This window comes from Muscardinus avellanarius, assembly GCF_963383645.1.
Source record: "Muscardinus avellanarius genome assembly, chromosome: 13".
Classification (NCBI taxonomy): Eukaryota; Metazoa; Chordata; class Mammalia; order Rodentia; family Gliridae; genus Muscardinus; species Muscardinus avellanarius.
Window position 1 is genome coordinate 82578307 of NC_137799.1, and position 19732 is coordinate 82598038.

At 43.2% G+C, this 19732-nt stretch overlaps 1 protein-coding gene across 1 annotated transcript in view; it reads right to left on the reverse strand.

The window, feature by feature from the left end:
* The window catches only part of LOC308272353 (guanine nucleotide-binding protein G(q) subunit alpha), a gene marked incomplete at both ends in the record, with an annotated part of 330721 nt that extends 319880 nt beyond the window's left edge, over positions 1-10841 (reverse strand). The window contains one exon of the mRNA XM_080709121.1: positions 10706-10841. Within this exon, the coding sequence (XP_080565247.1) occupies positions 10706-10841 (136 nt within the window). The remainder of the gene's footprint in view (positions 1-10705) is intronic.
* Between the last annotated feature and the right edge of the window lie 8891 nt (positions 10842-19732).

The window sequence follows — 19732 nt, forward strand, 5'->3', positions numbered from 1 at the left end:
GTTTGTGGACAATCTCAGCTACTTAGTGAGGCCCTTTGCAACTCAGTGAAACCCTGTTTCAAGATAAAGAATAAAAAATAAGAGCTAAAGGTGTAGCTCAGAGGTAAAATGTCCCTGTATTCCACCCTCAGTACTGAAAAAAAAAAAAAAAAAAAAAAACAAAGAAAAAGTATAGCTGAAAGTACAGCTCAGTAGCAGTGCCTGCTTGGGCCCTGGGTTCAGTCTTCACACATACTCTAAACTTAGAAAAAAGTCTACTGCTGGGCTGGGATGTGATGGCCCAGTTGAAAGGTGCCTCTTCTCTGCTAAAAGAAACTGTAGTTATTTCTACAGTACACGCCTCTCCACCTTTGTATGAACCAAGCTGGCAAGACTATGGCATGATATTGCTCATCTACTTATCGCCCTGGGCAACTAAAAGGCACTCCATTGTAGTAGAAGCTAGTCAGTTGAAAACAGGTTTCCCTGGAGAAGCATGTCTCTAGAGACATCACAGAAACTACCACCAGATGAGCAGAGTTCTCAAGACAGCAATAGATGCCTTGGATCACCTGAAACAGCTGACAGGAGGGGAAAAGCCAGGGAGGAGCTGTGCTGTGAACTTTGTTTCTAATAGGTGAGTGGTTCTTCTGGACTCTGTTGCACTAGACTCCAGGCTTGGTCTATCTAACCCGCAGCAACATGGCCCCTCCCATCCAGCCCGGACTTCTATCCTCTCATCTCCCAGCCACCAGCTGGGAGAAGAGTCGCACAGTGGGTGTGACTGAGAGGCTGAAGAGACTAGCACATGGAGGAGCAGGCAGAGGAAGTGGCCCTGACCTGGTCCTTCTGACTACACCAGGCAAAGGCATGGTACTTCTCCTGTGCCCTTCTCCTTCCTCCCAGAGCCTGGCAGACAAGACCACACCACCTCCACTGGCAACAGCACCCCCTTACCCTCCAAGTCCCACAGACTCCCCATTACTCTGTCACCCTAGAGAGCTCTCCTTTCCCCGGCACCTGTCCAGCTCCAAATCTCAGATCAAGGTACAGAAGCCTAATGCTGATAAGATAAGGAAGAGGCAATGGGCCTGAGGAAAGCAGGGGCGCTGCTATGCCAACAGCCCGCCTGACACCTTCAGCAGAATCCCGCTCGCTTTGCAGCATTTCTCCAGACCTCAGGGGAGAGCCCTGCTATTCCTTCTTTGGCTACAATCCTTTCTTCAGATGCCAACAAGGGACACGGGAAGTGACTTTCTTAACATTCCGCTGACCAGGGTCATGCCAGCCAAGGATAGGTCAGAGGTCAGACTTTTACTTATGCTTTAAAACAAAAAAAGTGGGCCTGGCATGGTGGCGCATGCTTGTAATCCCAGCATTTGAGAGGCTGAGACAAGAGGATTGTGTAAGTTCGAAGCCAGCCTCAGTTACTTAGTGAGGCCCTTTACAACTCAGTGAGACGATTTCAAAATAAATAGAGCTGAGGGTGTCGCTCAGAGGTAGAATGCCCCTGGGTTCCATCCGCAATACAGCAAAATAAATAAATAAATAAAAATAAAAAGTATAACAATTCTTTACCTCTGGATCTATGGCATGTATGTTTTTTCTGGTTTCAATGAAAGCCCCAAGAAAACATGGGCACAGAGATAGAAGTAAACAAATGAGCCTATGCTTACTCCTGAATCTTTCCTGAAAGGGACTTCCTAGCTCCATATACAAAGCAGCTCACCAAATGAGTTTGCTTTGGTGGATGGGGCCTCTTGGTGCCCAGGCTCACATGGCCAACCAGCCTGCCTCAATGGGACAGCAGGCCGGACTGGCAGGCAGAGATTTGTAGGCAAATAAAAAGCAATGCTGAAAGCCCAGGTAAGACAAACAAACAAAAAACACCAGAGTTAGTCAAAGGAAGATGGCTAAGGGTGTCTGAGAAAAGACAGGCCTGAAGACAGCAGCGCCCAGACACAGAGCCTCTGGCTCCAGCTCAGCGCCTCCCAGGATATCACGCTTCCTGCAGGAAGCAAGAGACCCATGCTGATATGACAGGAGGGTTTTGATACCATTCCCTGTGAAGACAGTGTAACTATCAGCAGCAAGCCAGGCAGGAGGAGGGGAGCTCTGGGCAGACTTGCCAAGGCTTCACTCACAGCACCCCGCCCCAGAACTTGCAACGCTGCCTGCCGGCAGGGCACTCAGAGCCAGGGCCAGTGCCTCTGTGCACCACCACAGGGATGTGTTTGGGAAGAAAGTGGCCGAGACGCCAAAGCTGCAGAGGAGAAGCAGAAAAAGTTCCAAAGCCCTTATGAGATCATTTCACCCAATCTCTTTATTCTATGGGTTTCCATAGGAAAAAGCAAATAAAAACACCCTAAGGTTAGCTCTGTGGGGGCAAAACTGAAAGAGGTAGGGCAGGAACAAGAGACAAACTCTCAGTCACAGGTTTTAGAAAAGATATACATAACTAATCCAGAATTTATAGCCACAAGGCATGTTTAATTATTTAGTCAAATAAACTTTCACAAAACCAGTCTCCCATTGTTCTTTAATCATCATAGAGTTTATCAATTCTCAAAAATGTATCGCATAAGAGAGCCAAGAGAGTTAAACACTTAATATCCTGGAATTCTTTTAAGGACAAACTATGAACAAGAATCAGAGTCATCTTGTATTATTAGAACAAGTCACAGGAAATGGGTCAGTTCTCCAGGACAAGAGAAAAATTGCATTTGCATCTGCAGAAAGAATGTAATAATATACTGAAGGCACTCTGCAAAGTGTAGGTCCTAAAATGCCAATTCACATGCTTTGAAAGTATCATTGCATCTTTACCGTAAAATAAATAAATAAACAAACTAAACCTATGTTAAAAGTATAGAAAAGGAAGCTGTTACTACCATCCTCTTGATGCTCTGTATGGAAATGCAATCCGAAAAAGATATCATTAAGGCTCATAAGTAACTGAGATCAGCACATTCAAATCGTTAAATGAAGATGCGCTATTACTCCACACATGCCTACAGCCGATGGGACCTTCTCCCCTTTCGGCAAATGCGCTGCATCCTATTTTGTAACCCAGTGGCCCATTACATTACCCAGCACTGGCTCACTAACTCTCTGCTGGTAATCATGAACCAATCTCAAGTTCCTGCCCTCTGGAAAAGGATAAATTTAAAATTTCATTTGGCAACAACAGATTTTGCTGGCAGAACTAAAGTTAAGTACTGCAAAAGAAAGTTGATGGGCTCCTATACCCACATTCACAAATCCCTTTCGTTTAAAGTATTAAAGCATCCAACTTCCCCTCTGACCAGCTCACCGCCACATGATGTCGGACAGAAGCACCAACTTGGAAGTTCTCTAAATCGTAAAGAAATGTGCAAGCAGAGAATGAGGAATCTCTCTTGGTCCTGTTTAAGGAAGATGCAATGGGACAATAAGTCAGTGAGTAGTATTTACATGGAAGGGCCCTGGGGGTTACCTGCAACAAAAGGTGAGAAGCCTGAATCATGGAGAGGCAAAAATCACTGAAGCTTTTCTCTTTAAAAACAACTAGACAACTGCAAGTCACCAAAAAATATATGGTGGTAAAAGGTGCCCCTACAACAAAGGAACTGTAAATTAGAAACAAAAATGGTGGAAAACATTTCAAAACAAATTCTATTTTGATTTATTAGTAAGTGGTAATCAAAAAAAGAAAAAACAAAAAGCCACAATCTTGGAAAAGATAATGAATTCACAATTCCAGTTCTCCAAAAGGAAACACAGTCAAGAGAGATACACAGGATACTTCTAAGCATCACTAGTCACTTCCTGCAACAAAGCCAAAAAGTCTCGCTCCACCTCTTTTCCTTTAATTTGTGGATCAATTACTGTTACCTTATGTGATGTTTCAAGAATATAATGACATTAATAACATTTTAGTTCCCAACCTCACCACAACCCATCATACGCTTTCTTGAAACAACTACTTTATTTCTAAAGCAATCACATTGTTCACAGTCCAAGACTAATCCTGTGCTGAAGGTACATGGAGTTTCCAGGTTTCAAAGGACTGTGTGTCTGGCAGCTTTCCACTGGGTGGCTGGGTCCACTGCACTTGGCTTTTCAATATGAAACAATATGAGCATGTTCAACTGAAACATCCTTCCTAGAGAAAAAATAAGAGGCAGGCAAAGAGGCCAAAGCTATTCCATCTCTAAAACAAAATTCCTTTAACTGCGCCCCAGGTGACCCACAAAACAGCAAAGAGGAGTGGAAAACGGAGAACACGTGGATGACACCCGTTAAAAGAAAGCAAGGCGTTTAAATTCACTTCCTCCCATTACTTTCTTTTGGGAATCCAGCTGCTCACACACTCCTAGTCCCTGACAATACAATCACTGTGAAATCAACTAGGCATTGTGTAATGTCGGGATACAATAAGGAAGCAAGAGCCGATCTTTGCCCTCATGGAACCTCCAATCCAGTCTGAAACATAAGGCAAGTGGTCATAGTTTCTTACAATTAAAGGCAAGAAAATGCCGGGCGTGGTGGCGCACTCTTGTAATCCCCGGGCTTGGTAGGCGGAGACAGGAGGATCGCGCAGGTTCCAGGCCAGCCGTGCTGGCTTAAGAGCCTGTTTCAAAAAAAAAAAAAAATAGGTCTGGGAGTGTAGCCCAGATATATAAGGGCTTCCAGGAACCCCAGTACTACAAAAAAAAAAAAAAGGGCAAGAAAATGACACACTCCCAAGAAAATAATGCATATAAATTTAGAAATTCAAAAAAATTTTTTGAACCCAGGGGTATTCTACTTCTGAGCTACACCCCAGCTCTATTTTTATTCTTTATTTTTAAACAAAGTCTCACTGAATTGCTGAGCCTGGCCAAGAACCTATAATCCTCCTGCCTCAGCCTCCCAAATACTGGGATTATAAACCTGTGCCACCATGCCCAGTTTAGGAATTCAAATTCTAAGATCATCTGCTTTCCCCACTTGTATAAACCCCTGGAACGCTCCTATGATGGCCTTCAGACTATTTTGTCATTTTCTCTGTATGAAGAGTCCACAGAAACGCCAAAACCAGGAAGGTTCAGTCAGAAGGTCATATCAGTCCCTGAGTGACAGCTATGAAGCCTGTAAAAAATGCTCTAGGTCCTTCCCCCTAGCAAATAAGAAATAAAAAGTGTTTCACACAGCATATTTGTTTTGCACATAGTAGGTGCTTTATATCTGTCCATTTGACCAGTATTTTGTACACAAGAGTTCCTTAAGGTGTGCTTGCTAAGAAAATTTAGAAGAAATGTTTACTTTCCAGTCACTGACAAGGATTTATTGAATAAATGATTTTGAGACATCTGTGCCATTTTATTTTTTAATAATAGTAATTGTTCTTTAAATTTTAACTATGGCAGGGTGCAGTGGCCAAGGCTATACTCCCATTACTTTATTGTACTGTATAGCTACACTATAATTCCAGTACTTGGGAGACTGAGACAGGAGGATCGCAGGTTAAAGGCCAGCATGCAGAAATTTAGTGAGACCATGTTTCAGAAAAAAAAAAATATCAAGAGCAGGGGGGTAACACCCAATGGTAAAGCAGTCCTAGGTTCAACCCCAAGTACCATAACACACACACACACACACACACACACACACACACACACACACACTAACCATTAAGGAGCAGGGGTGTAGGTCAATGGCAGGGCAAGTACTTCGCATACACAAGGCCCAGAGTTCTATCTCCAGCATCGAACAAATTAATCTAACCATAAAGACTTAACAAATTACACTGCTGATTTCAGAAATAATGGCCAGCTATACAGAATAACCACAGAGCTATGCTTCAAATTGTTTGGGGCCTTGAGCATTCATAATATTTACACATATTTTTGTTTGTAATGAGCTGATTCATGACGATGTAGGGTTTGCTAACTCGTTTTCTCAGTAAGCAGAGGTCCTTTTCTTCATTTTATTGTGTTAGATATCAGTAAGGTAACAAATCAAAGATGATTTTCGAACAACTAACTATAATTTTATTAGTAACAGCTGCTCATAAAAACAGCATTTTTGGGTCTGAGAACAGCTCTTTCTTTAATGTTACTCCATTCGGCAGAACAAGGGAAAATGTTCGCTGTTTACTGTAGTCAATTGCTGCCAGATTTAATTACCAAGAATCACACATTTCACCTTCTTTGCTATTTCACACTTCCCTAGGATTAATTCTGCAGAGATCTTAACATTACTTAAAAGCTATTATAAAAGTTTCCCTTTGAAAAATGTCATTGCCTCCCTCTTCAACCAGGAAATGACTTTAAATTTGTTGCTACAAATACCTGTATATCTCTCAAGTCAATACCCTGGTTCTTGAGGAAACAGATTCTCTCCACCTTCTTAGTGAGAAAACAATCCTAACCTTCTTAAAATGGCTTCTCTCTCTTCTAAGACATACCCTTTGAGCTCTTTATTTTCTCTCTACAACACCCAATCAACATTTCCAATTATATCAGCAGCACTAATAACTTCCCTTCACGAAAAATTGGTATGGATGTCAGAATCAAAGCCATCCTTGGAAAATTTTGTTAATTTCTTTTCAAGTATAAGTTTGCCTGGATCATGAAAAAAAATATGTTCCTTTTTTTCTGCTAAGTTTAGCATAGCATGTAGCCTCACAATTGCAAAAGCTGATTTGGGTCCTAAAAAAATTCATCTGTAATAAATATTATAACTACATTTATTAGGTACTTCTGAAAACTGAACATAAGCTATCTCTTTTTGTAAACAAAATGGCTACACTAAATTGTTCTCCTGGTTCTCTTTTCTAAATGTTTGAAAATATTTGAGTAGATTCACAAAAAAAAATTTCACTGTTCAAAAGGGTTTTAATTTGGACCTAAGTTCCCATCTGAAGAAATAACATACAAGCACAGGTAGACACTGAATCTATATAGTTCAGTGCAAAATCTTATTCTGAAGGCTTTGTTATCAAAGGCTTTATGATCAGAGCTACAGTTTTGATTTTTATGAGGGATGTTCCCACTTTGATTTTCAGATATAAATTATAAGTATTTTGTTTCAAAAAAGAAAATGAGGTACATAAATCCTGATATTTAGAAACATATTCAACACTTGGAAGCTAAAAGAATAGCAAAATAAATAAATAGATAAATAAGTAAAACTGTCAGTCCTTAAAGCAGCAACATCAACACCGTATTTTGGTATTTCCAGGGAGAAGCTGTTATTAGGACTACTTAAAGGAAGGCTTTCATTCTAGGGTTCTGAGCAGCCACCCTAGACAGCCACTAAGTTAGCTGAGGCAATGAGCCTACCCACTCTTCTCCATTAACAGGCCCACTCTTCCTAATGAACTGCACTGAAGAGCAGAGGGAGGAGCCTCCACTCAGTCTAAGTGGCCGGGGTAGCCCAGCCATCCGCGTCCCTAACTGCTCTACACCGCACACTTTTCAGTACTAAGCTACTCTCCTCATATTAAAAACAATCCATCTTATTCTGTATCACTATAGTTTATCTCATGTAACTGTATGGGGAAATCAGAAAAATATGTTTGGTGTTCACCTATACTCAAGAGAATACTAAAAATTGATTTTGGCCGGGCGTGGTGGCACACGCTTGTAATCCCCACACTTGGGAGGCTGAGACAGGAGGATCACACAGGTTCGAAGTCAGCCTCAGCTACTTTGTGAGGCTCTCAGCAACTTAGTGGGACCCTGTTTCCAAATAAAATTAAAAAAAAAAAAAAGATCTGGGAGTATAGCCCGGATGTAGAAAGCCTCTGGGTTCTACCCCCAGGACCACCAAAAAATAAATTAAAAAAAATTAAAAAATAAAAATTGATTTTGATCACAACTCAGTGAGACCCTGTTTCAAAAACTAAAGACTAGCCCAGCATGGTGGCATACACTTGTAATCCCAGCATTTGGGAGGCTGAGACAGGAGGACTGTGGTTTATGGACAGCCTCAGCTACTTAGGCTTTTTACAACTCACTGAGACCCTGCTTCAAAATAAAGAATAAAAATATAGGTCTGGGGGTGTAGCTCAAAGGAAGAATGCCCCTGGGTTCCATCCCCAGTGCTGCAAAAAAATAAAAATGAAAATAAAAAGACTAAAAAATAGGGCTGGGGGGTATAGCTCGAAGGTACAATGCCCCTGGGTTCCATCCTCAGTTCCAGAAAAAATGACTTTGATCAGGGTTGATCAGTGTGTCAGGGAGAAAAATATATGGCCAAAAGAAACATGATAGGTTTGCTGGGCAAATAATAATTTTTGTTAAGGATTCCAGTTATTGTGAGTTCAATTCCCAGTACTTAAAAAAAACAAACAAACAGAAGTTGTTAAAAAATATTAGCAAATCTAAAGCCCGGCATGGTGGTACAAGCCTGTAATACCAGCACTTGGGAAACTGAGATGAGAGGACCAAAGGGTCAAGGACAGTCTCAGCAAGTAGTGAGACTCTGGGATGTAACTTCAAGGTAGAATGCATCTGGGTTCAATCCCTAGATTGAACCAAAAAAAAAAAGATATGTGTGTGTGTGTGTGTGTGTGTGTGTGTGTGTGTGTGTCGCAAAAATTTAAAACTACAAAATGACACATAAGAAGTGTCACTTAAATGAAGGAGCCAAAAAATTTAATCAATTCCCAAAGCAGCTCTCCTGACACTCCTCAGAACTTTCCCCAATATCTCATATCCCCCTTGCTTAAGTCAACCCTCACTTTCCTCCTAGACCCCAAAATTTGTGAAATCACACACCTACACACACACTCACACTCTCGGTCCCCCTCTTTCTCTATTTAGTACGTATCATTACTATATAAACAGTGTAGGAACTATAGTAGTTATGTTACAAAAGCAACACATCTAGCAGGGGAAGCAGTAGCAGTTCTTTCATGCTGTCCAGGGATCATGTTTCTGACCAAAAGCTATATAATTTTTAAAAGTTACTCATGAATGTGGGTATTAAGTTAATGCCATTTTTTCTAGCACTTCTAGTAGACCATATTGGAGGGACGAGGTGGGGCTGTATTAAACTCTGGCTCAAACATGTAACAAGAAAAAGAAAAAAAGCTGTCCACACTTCGTCCGCTTTAGCAGTAAAACTGGTTTACTCTACATTTTTTCCTTACAAAATCATCTCCAAGTTCATTTTTAAAAGCAGTGCGCTATTTTAAACATACACTATGTAATTTAGCATCTATACAGATTTTCTCCTCTTAGACATTTAAACCAAGATCCTTTGACAAACTCCCCTGAGCTCTAACTCATAGCTGCTGGAATACCAAGAACTGTCACATTCAAATAGGGTTGGTTAAAGGGACCTCAAAGGCCCTGTTCACAGCCAAACAGTAAGAGTCAACAAGGCAAAAGGGAACTCAGGTCATAAAGCAAGTCTCTCTAAAACATATGCTTTTCCCTTTCATCTTGTACTTGAACACTATATATTTCTTCAGCTATTTTCTTCTCAATCCTGAAAATCCAAAAAACACATTCACCTGCACGATTTCAGCCATTAGAAGTAGTGCAAAATGAGAACTGAGGAAGAAAAAACAAAAAGGGCCTTCACTTTCCAATTGCAGTTTTCCCCTCCCCTGGCTCCATTGCCCCCTGAAGCCCACCTCTTTCATTCAGTTTTTTGCCTATGTTCTTTGTGCACATCTATCTAATCAGGTTTCAAAACAAAGACCTAAATCATGGCATGTGAGTTAACCATTTCTAACTGTCTGTGATCATTATTCCTAAATGATCCAGTACCTAAGCAGTTCAGTCCCAAAGGCAATGGGTTCCCTGGCCAGCAGATGGAATGCTCCAGATAAGATGTGGTTCCCAATTCCGAACCCACAGTATTCTTTTCTCACAGAAATGTCTGAGAAATGCATTTATTACACACGCAAATATGTAGCACACTCGTACGGACATTTTTCAGGCCTGTTACTGCAAAGCAGTTTGCTTCTTCCTACCACAATAGCTGGCTTTTGTAGCTCACCCCTGATCGCTAGCTAGATTCTGAACAATCATAAATAATCATCAATAGAATTCCTATTCAAGAAGCGCTATTTTCTTGCTAACTTAGTGTTAAAGCAAAAATACTGGGTTTTCTTTCATTCCTTCGTTTGGGAGATCAGAGGGAAATTTTGTGTGTGCTTCCGTTTTCTTTCGAGCCCAAATTCCAAAGATATTAAAATTGTCCGTTTTAAACAAAAGGTTTCTATTTGTTTCCAGGAGAGTAATTGAGAGGCTGCACTGGTTTTCAGTCGTAACTACAGTGAATTCAGGCCTACATCTGGGTTGCCTCCGGAAACAAAAGATACCCTAGGCTGTCAACAGCCCCAGCCGCGGTCCCCGGCCCGGTCCTGGTCCTGCGGGCCCGGTGCGGGCGGCGCCGTGACCCCCGCCCGGCTCCGCGCGGCCCTCCCGGCGCGGCCCCCGCGACCCCCGCCCGCCCCGGGCACAAGCCCCCTTTCCTCGGAGCCAACCACTCGGTTTCCTCGTCATCGCCCCTGGAGAGTGCAATCGAGCCTGCCCCCGGCCCACCGTCGCCCCCGAGCCCAGGACGCGGGGCACAAAGGCCGGAGCGCCGCCCCCGGCCCGCCGAGCCCGCAGGCCGAGCCGGGCGCCGGAGCCGGGCGGCAGGAGCCGAGCCCGAGCCGGAGCGGGAGCGGGAGCCGGAGCGGGGGCCGGAGCGGGGGCCGGAGCGGGGGCCAGCCGGGCCCGGCGGGCGGGCGGCCACTCACCCAGCAGCAGCAGCTTGAGCTCCCGCCGGGCGTCCCGCTTGTCCCTGCGGAGCTGCCGCTCGATCTCGTCGTTGATCCGCCGGGCCTCCTTGGCCTCCTCGCTCAGGCAGCACGCCATGATGGACTCCAGAGTCATCTTCCGAGGTGCGCGCTGCAGCCGCCGCCCCGCGCGCTCGCCCTCCGCCCGCGCTCCCCGAGGCGGCGCTGGCCGCGGAGCCCGGCCGCCCGGCGGCGTCGGCAGAGAGGGCGGCGCGGGCGGCCAGGCCGGGCGGCGGCTGGGCTGCGCTGGGCGGCGCCGCCGCGGTGCTGCTGCCGCTCTCCGCTGCCGCTCGCGCCCTCCGAGCCGCCGCCGCACACGCGCCCTCCGCGCTCGGAACTGGAGCGGCCGGCGGAGCGGGGCGGGGCCTGGCGGGGCGGGGCCGGCGGGGCGGGGCCTGGCGGGGCGGGGCCTGGCGGGGCGGGGCCTGGCGGGGCGGGGCCGGCGGGGCGGGGCCGGCGGGGCGGGGCGGGACGCCTAGGGCGGCCCCGCCCCCCGGAGGCCTTTCCCGGCTCGCGGCCGCGGCGTCCCGGCGGGCGCCTGGCGGGCGGCTCCGAGCTCCGCCCCCGCCGCCGGGAGCGCGGAACATGGCGGCGCGGAACCCGCGCCGGGACCCTAGCCCCGCGGGCGCCCAGGGCACCCCGGCGCGCCGCCCGCCCCAGCCTGCCCTCCGGGCTCCTGGAGATAGAAATCTAAATCCCGAGCGGAAAACGAGGCTGCACAAGTTTCCCGGAGCCTCCGGATACGGTCCAACTTTTCGTGCCATTAAGGTTGTTTTTGTTTAGTTTTACACGTTTCCAGGTTTTCGAAAAGGCACAGGATGTGTCACGGCCAAGTAATCGAATTTACCCTTCTGGGCCGAGCTTGAATTATGGATGACTTCTGGGCAAATGCAAAACAGTGCGGAATAAATCGAAAGAAAATAAAATAAGGGGGAAACCAAGAAGGCCGAAGCAAAATTGTTTTCTAGCTGTTTGGCTTCCCACCTTTCATTGAGGCTTTAAAATGCTGTTTGCATATTTTGTTAAAATACACTACTAATGAATAGCAAAAAAAAAAAAAAATCTTGCTCCTTCAGGTTGGGTTTGGTTTAATAGATAGGTGAGGGTCCTACTGCTTCCTGCCTCCCTAGATCCTGAGGCCTTCAGAGTAAATTGTGTTTTATGAAGAGATTCGCCGTTTCATATTTTATGTTTTCTCTTGAGTTGTCCCTGGTGCAACCTGCTGATCCAGACTGCAGTGTAAGGTCAAGATTGTACTGTCACTACAAATCAAGAACAAGAACGTACACAGGGTTCTTGAACTGCAAGTGTGTGTCTTCCTCCTTTGACTTACCATATTTCTTCCTCCCCCTCCTCTACACACACACACACACACACACACACACACACACACCAGCATACACACACAGAGAGCCAAGACTCAGATCAAGTCGTCAAAACATAAACTACATTTCAGGGTCTGTTTTTAAATAGATATTTAGCCTAGAAAATGATTACATTTCACCTTGGCCAAGAGACCAAAGGCAAACCTCACCCCTTTTATGTAAATACCTACAAAGCCACTAGACATGCTATGAAATTACAATTTTAAATTAAGTGACTAAAGAAACTAAAGATTAAAATTCAAAAGGCAGAAATGTAAAATTGCTTCAGGGGAAAAGTGATGTTTGTACCCTCTGACATATGTATCTGTATAGGAATATTGGAGAGGCACAAACTGGAAAGCAAACTGACAGCAAGTTTTAAGTCTCTGGTTTTCTAGCTTAGGATCCTTAGACTTTTGAAAATATCTTTGAAAATGTGCCATCAGTCTACTATATAATATGCTTTGGCTGTGTTGACCTGATAGTTGATAAAGGAATCACACTGTTTCAGCAGATTACAAATACATTCAGTCTGTTTTGTCACTTGGGCACTTAGCAGGTATGTATTTAAATGGTTACAATAAATCAATAGGACTCTATGGTATGCATTGGGAAGAAATCAGGAGGGAAGGGAGACTACCACTGTACAGTGGTAACACTATATATGGGCAGCAAGAAGGAAACAGGAAGAGAACATTCCAAACCTGGGCCTAGATCTCTCCAAAAACCCTTTCGGAGTATCTGAAGAGAATTTGCCAAGTAAATATTCCTACAACCTAAGTCAAACAAACAAAATCTGTGAAGAGACTACTGACGTTTTTTTGAGTGTGTTTTAAAAGAATATACTCAATTATGCAACTAAACATGGATCATGTTACACAATCCCAGTTCATTAAATCAACAAACATTTATTCATTGCCTGCTATGTGTAAACAGCTAAGGCAAAGTTGCAGAAAGAGATACTAAGATGAATACAATGTGGTCTTTTACCCTCAACAGGCTTATAGTCTTAAACCATAAGGAGACTGAACAGCTATAATAAAAGACAAGACTAAACCAATTTGTATTAACGTTTGGGGTAGAAATAATGATATAAAAGTATAAAATGTAACAAATAATTCCATTTAGGAGGATTAGAAAAGACTGTAGGAAAGGGAGCATGTGGATACACCTTAAATAATGAATAGAGCTGGGCATGGTGGCTCACAGTACTTATGAGGCTGAAACTGGAGGGGAATCACAGGCTTGAGGCCAGCCTCAGCAAAACAAAGAGACCCTCAGAAACTTAACAAGACCCCATTTCAAAAATTTTAAAGGGCCTGAGGGGTGTAGCTCAGAGGTAGGCTACTCCTAGGTTCAATCCCCAGTACAATAAAAAAAAAAAAAGGTTTCCAATAAGCATGTATCTATATCACTTAAAAGCACCCCCCAGACAGGGAATGAGATGATAAATCATTTTGAAAAATCTAGGGCAATTACCAGAAAGCTACAAAGAAAACCACAAAAACCTAAGAAAATAGAAATCCAGAGAAAAAAATGAAACATTCTTACCTCTTCTATGGCATTTGGAGATGGGGATATTTAAAATGAAAGAAAACACTGAAAGGCATATTTCCTATATCAAGGAGTAATTCTGCAATCAGAGAGTAAAAAGGCAGAGCTCATCTACAGGGACCTGGAGAAGGACAGGCCTGCAGGGGTAATCCAACACACAGGTCATATACGGTACCTCTCCTGTTCCCAAAGTCTAGCACGTTGCTTCCTAGCATGTGTCTTCCCTGAACTTGATTAGGAGCTGCTTGAGAGCAGGGACCTGTTTTCAAGACACCCCAAAGAGTGTTCGCCTAGAGCAGATCACCAGTCAATGATGAATAAACAAAAGAATGACTCCCCCTCCAGGGCTGACAAACACTAAACACTCGGCAGACTGCTTGTCCCAGGAAGTGTGTTATGCCAGGTGCCTGAGGCATACAAAGCCCTTAAAGACTTTATAATCTATTTGGGCAGACAGTCCACATGCATAAAAGAATAAACAATACAAAATGAGAAGCTTTCACTGCTAAGCTAATGTATAAAGAATAGAATGCTAGTGGAGTTCAGGGGAGCAGTATTCCAAGAAGCCTTTCATTCGGAGTAACCCAGAGGAGTATGGTCACCCAAAATCAGCCTAAACCATTGCAGATCCAACCAGAGCAGGATGAGCACTTCTCTGTGCAGAGTCGCCTACAGGGCTGTCTGACCAAGAAATAAAATGGACTTGCTCCTCAGGAGAGATGAAGACCCAGGAAAAGCCTGAGAGTTGTAAATGGCGCCACCTAGAGTAAGATGTACATAACAGCAAAAAGATTATGATGTTAGGCCGAGTTGTGTGGGAAAAGGAAGGTTTCAGGGCCATCATGTTGAAAATGAAAAACCTGGTGAGAAGCACAATGTTTTCTTTTGAAACATAAAATGTCCACATTAAAAAGCACCTAAAAGATATCCTAGATGAAGCAGTGTACTTTGGTGACATCTTTCCTTTACCTTTTCCTTTTCTCCAAAAAACGCACCCAGCTGATCTCTGACTATTCCATCTATTTTATGCCTAGCCAAGGTTAGTGTTCTCATGAGAAGCATAGTGCTTCACAGTTTAAAGGCCACCAATGTCCCACTAGACTGGAAGGCCCTAAAACACTAACCAGATGGGAGGAAAGGAAGAAAGAAAAAGAAAGAAAAGAAAAGAAAGAAAAGTAAATGGATGAATGGATGGATGGATGGATATGTGCTCACAGGTGTGTGTGTGTGTGTGTGTCTGTGTGTGTCTGGGGATGGAACCCAGGAGCATTCGACCTCTGAGCTACATCCTCTGCCCTATTTCATATTCTTAATTTTGAAGCACGTTCTCACTAAATTGCAGAGGGCCTCACTAAGTACCTGAGGCTGTCCGCGAACTATGATCCTCTGGTCTCAGCCTCCTGAATGCTGGGATTACAAGCATGCGCCACAACACCCGGCTCACAGTTATTTTTAAATTAATCCAGGTACAATCTTACAAGCCTGTAATCCCAGCAATTTAGGAGGCTAAGATAGGAAGATAGCAAATTCAAATCCAGCCTGGGCCAGGCATGGTGGCACATGCTTGTAATCCCCGCACTTGGGAGGTGGAGACAGGAGGATCACACAGGTTCTAAGCCAGCCGCACTGGCTTTAGAGACCCTGTTTCCAAATAAAAAAGTATAAAAAAAAATAGGTCTGGGAGTGTAGCCCAGAGGTAGGAGGATTTCCAGGAACCCCAGTACCACAAAAAAAAAAAAAAAAAAAAAAAAAAACTCCAGCCTGGACAATTTGGTGAAATTTTGTCTCAAAATAAAAAAGGTTGGAAAGTCGGGCGTGGTGGCGCACGCTTGTAATCCCAGCATTCGGGAGACTGAGGCCAAAGGATCATGGTTCACAGACAGCCTCAGCTACTTAGTGAGGCCCTCCACAACTTAATGAGACCCTGTTTCAAAATAAAGAATAAAAAACAGGGTAGGGGGTGTAGCTCGGAGGTCAAATGCCCCTGGGTTCCATCCCCAGACCCACAAAAAAAAAATAAATAAAAAAATAAAAAGGGTTGGAAATGTAGCTCAGCAAAAGGGCACCCCTGGATTCAGCCCCTAGGACTGAAAAAATAGTATTAGCTGGGTTTGGAGGTACATGCCTGTAATCCAAGTCCTTGGAGACTGAGACAGGATTGTAGGTTCCTCCCTGCACACATATACACACACACCCCATTCGCTCGTGGTCACCATCCCACTTTGCCATCCCACTTTCAGGTTGAAATAAAATAATAAATAAAAAATTTGTTAAAATTTTTTTAAATTTGTTTAAATTTGTTTTAAATTTGTTTTTAATTTTTTTTAAATTGTTAAAAAATTTGTTAAAAAACCATCAATAAAAAATTTGTTAAAAAAAATAAAATAGGGGTAGGCATGTATCTCAGAGGTTTAAAACCTGCATTTTACTTCTGAGTTACATCTCCATCCCCCAGTGTTTTCTTCTTGATCACCATCTTAGATCTCTTCCTCCCCCTCCTTCTCCTTTCCCTCCCCTCCCCCTGTGTGTGTGTGTGTGTGTGTGTGTGTGTGTGTGTGTGTGTGTGTTATTGGGAATTGAACCCAGGGGCATTCTACCTTTAGGCTATAACCACAGCCTTTGTTTGTTTGTTTGTTTTTGTTGTTTTTGTTTTGTTTTGTTTTGCTTTTTTGTGGTACTGAGGATGGAACCCCAGGGGCTTTCTACCTCCTGGCTACACTCCTAGACCTATTTTATATTTTATTTGGGAAAAGGGTCACTAAATTGCTGAGAGCCTCACTAAATAGCTGAGGCTGGCTTTGAACCTGTGCAATCCTCCTGTCTCAGCCTCCCAAGTACTGGAATTACAAGTGTGCACCACCACGCCCGGCTCCCAGCCCTGTTTTATTTTTTCTTTGGAAACAAGTTCTCACTGAGTTGCAGAGGGCCTCACTAAATTGCTGACACTAGCCTTAAACCTGTGATTCTCATGTCTCAGCCTTCAAAGGACTAGGATTACAAATGTGCACCAACATGACTAGCCAGTGTTTGCTTCTAAATTTAAGCCAAATAGGGAGCCTCACAATGATGTTTTCTATATTTTCCTCATTATTTTCTTTGGTTTGATCTTCTGATACCATGTATTTCTGGAAAGGTTGTGGAAGTTTCTACTGCTTTTATTTGGACTGTCAGTGATTTCTCAGTGAAGGTCATTTGTTCCAGCTCCACAAGCATCAATAATTATTATGTTTAAGCTATAAAGAATAAGTAGTCCCCCCCACACACATACACACATGCATTTCATTCCTTCCTTAGAGTGACAAGTTCTCCGTTTGCATGCCAACACAATCACAACTTCTATACCAGGGCTACATGGGGTAAAGCACTGGGGTTGGGTGTAAATTTTAACAGAACACACACACTCAAAACAATGCAAATTAAAGTGATACGATACTTTGAAAGTCAAAATTAATGCAAATTATGAAGAGCAAATTATCAAATTTTAAATAGAAGGGAGATGACCAACAGTTATGAACTGAGCCTCATCTGAGCCTAAGCTAAAGAAAACAGACACAATTCCTCACCATCCTTACCCTCCTCTAGCTCCATTTCATATTGTCCAAAGGACTCACTAGTAATCTGATGTCTAGAAATGTGTACAAGGATTGAAAGACGAACTCACACTAACAATCTCACCTAATGGAGATTCCATGCCTCAAATGGCTTTTGGTGGGCCTACGAAATAGAAAAGGAAAGGAAAAATAAAATGAGAGTTATTTTTAATTCTGTGGTCTGAAGGGGAATTTTGTATTTATCCCAAACTGAAAAGCTACTAGGTTTCTAACATCTTGATAAAATTTAGAACAGCAGGTAGGAAAATGTACAAGGATAGCAATTATCTGAAAAGACACATTGAAGACTATTTCCATCACTGATAAAGCAGAATAATGGACTTTTACATGTTTTGCATCAACATGTGCTGCGATTCATTACTTTATCACACATTGAGCAATTAAGAACTTGTACTTGTGTCATGATCTCTAAGGTATAACAGGCCTGAAATGAATTTATAGCAGGACTATCAGCTTTCCTGAGAAGTTGATATAGGTGGAATTAGTGCATGTTTCACCTGGGTTTTGAACAATGTTCCATTCTGGCTTTCTTGGTATCTTAGTCATGGCAGATTTTCCTTGGTGAGCTCATTTGAGCAAGGTTTTTGAGGTATATTGCTGAAGAACATTTTACTTTGGTGGATACCACTGGCTAAGGGGGTGGGGAGAGGCCATGAGGCCAAAAATGTGATTACTTTTATTAGTAGATCTAATTTTCAGCTGGGCATGGTGGCACACACCTATAATCTCAGTACTAGGGAAGCTGAGACAGGAGAGCAGCCTTGAGGCCAGCCTCAGCAATCCAGACAGATCTTCAGCAACTTAGTACGACCCTGTTTCAAAATTAAAAAATAAGCCAGGCGTGGCGGCGCATGCTTGTAATCCCTGCACTTGGGAGGCGTAGACAGGAGTATCGCGCTGGTTCGGAGCCAGCCTCACTGGCTTAAGAGACCCTGTTTCCACATACAAAAGTAAAAAATAGGTCTGGGAGTGTAGCCCATGGGAGTGTATCCCTGAGGTAGAAGGGCTTCCAGGAACCCCAGTACCACAAATAAATAAATAAATAAATAAATAAATAAATAAATAATAAGCTGGGCATGGTTGCTCATGCCTATAATCCCAGTACTTGGGAGACTGAAACAAGAGGATAGCAGGTTTGAGGCCAGCCTCAGCAACTTAGCAAGGCTCTCAGCAAGTTAGGAAGAATCTGTTTTCAAATTAAAAATAAAAAGCCAGAAGTGGTGGTGCACGCTTATAATCCCAGGGAGGCTGAGACAGGAGGATCACGGTTTGAGGCCAGCCTCAGCTACTTAACAAGGCTCTTGGCAACTCCATGAGACCCTGTTTCAAAATAAAGTATAAAAAATAGGGTTGGGGGTATAGCTTGGAGATAGAATGCCCCTGGGTTCCATCCCCAGTACTGAAATAAATAAATAAATAAATAAATAAATAAATAAATAAATAGGGCTGGGGGTGTAGCTCAGACATAGATGCCCCTAGGTTCAATACCCAGCACCACAAAAAAAAATTAATAAGAGTCAGGCATGGTTGGTACACACCTATAGTCCCAGTATTTGGGAGCCTGAGACAGAAAGATGAAAGGTTTCAGGCCAGGCCTAGCACTTTAGTGAGGCCCTCAGCCACTTAGTGGCCGAGGGCATACCTCAGAGGTAGAATTACTCTGGGTTTCAATCACTAATGCCACAAAAATAAAACAAAGCAAAAGGGTTGGAGTTGTAGCTTACAAGTTAGAATTGCCTGAAGGTCCAATTTTCAGTACCAAAACAGATGCACAAAAACAAAAAGATCTAATTTTCATTCATCCAGCAAGTATTTATTAAGCATCTATTACACCTCAGGTGCTCTTCTAGGTGTTGGATGCAGAAATTTAAAAAAAGAAAAATCTTTTCTATATGTATGTGACTGCAAATTGAACCCAAGGGCATTTACCTTGGAGCTACACCTTCCAGCCCTATTTTATTTTTCATTTTGGAATAGCTGAGGCTGGCCTCAAACCTGCAATCCTGTCTCAGCCTCCTAAGTATAGGGATTATAAGCACACACCCCACCTAGATAATCTTGACCTTTTTGAAATTTACATGAAAATCATTAAAGGGAGATGTGTGTAATGGGATAAATGATTATTTAATTCAGAAACATAGAAATAAAGAATGAGAAATAAATCATTTGCCTTGGTCATCCTGCCACACTTAGTTCTAAACCCAGTTCTCTTCCCGCTGTCTTAGATGAGAGGCCCCCTCCAATGTCTATAGGTAAACCTGCTATTAAATGGGGAGTATACAATGGTCCAGATGATGCAGAAATGGGGAATAACCCAAGCTTGTTGGAAGCATTACTATCTGAGAAGGTAGGCATGGGATTTTGAGATTTTGACCATGAATTGAAATCCAGATTTTTATGTGTTTCTCATGATTAAGTTTTGGCAGCTCATTGAAAATGTTTAGAAAGCACCACTGAGT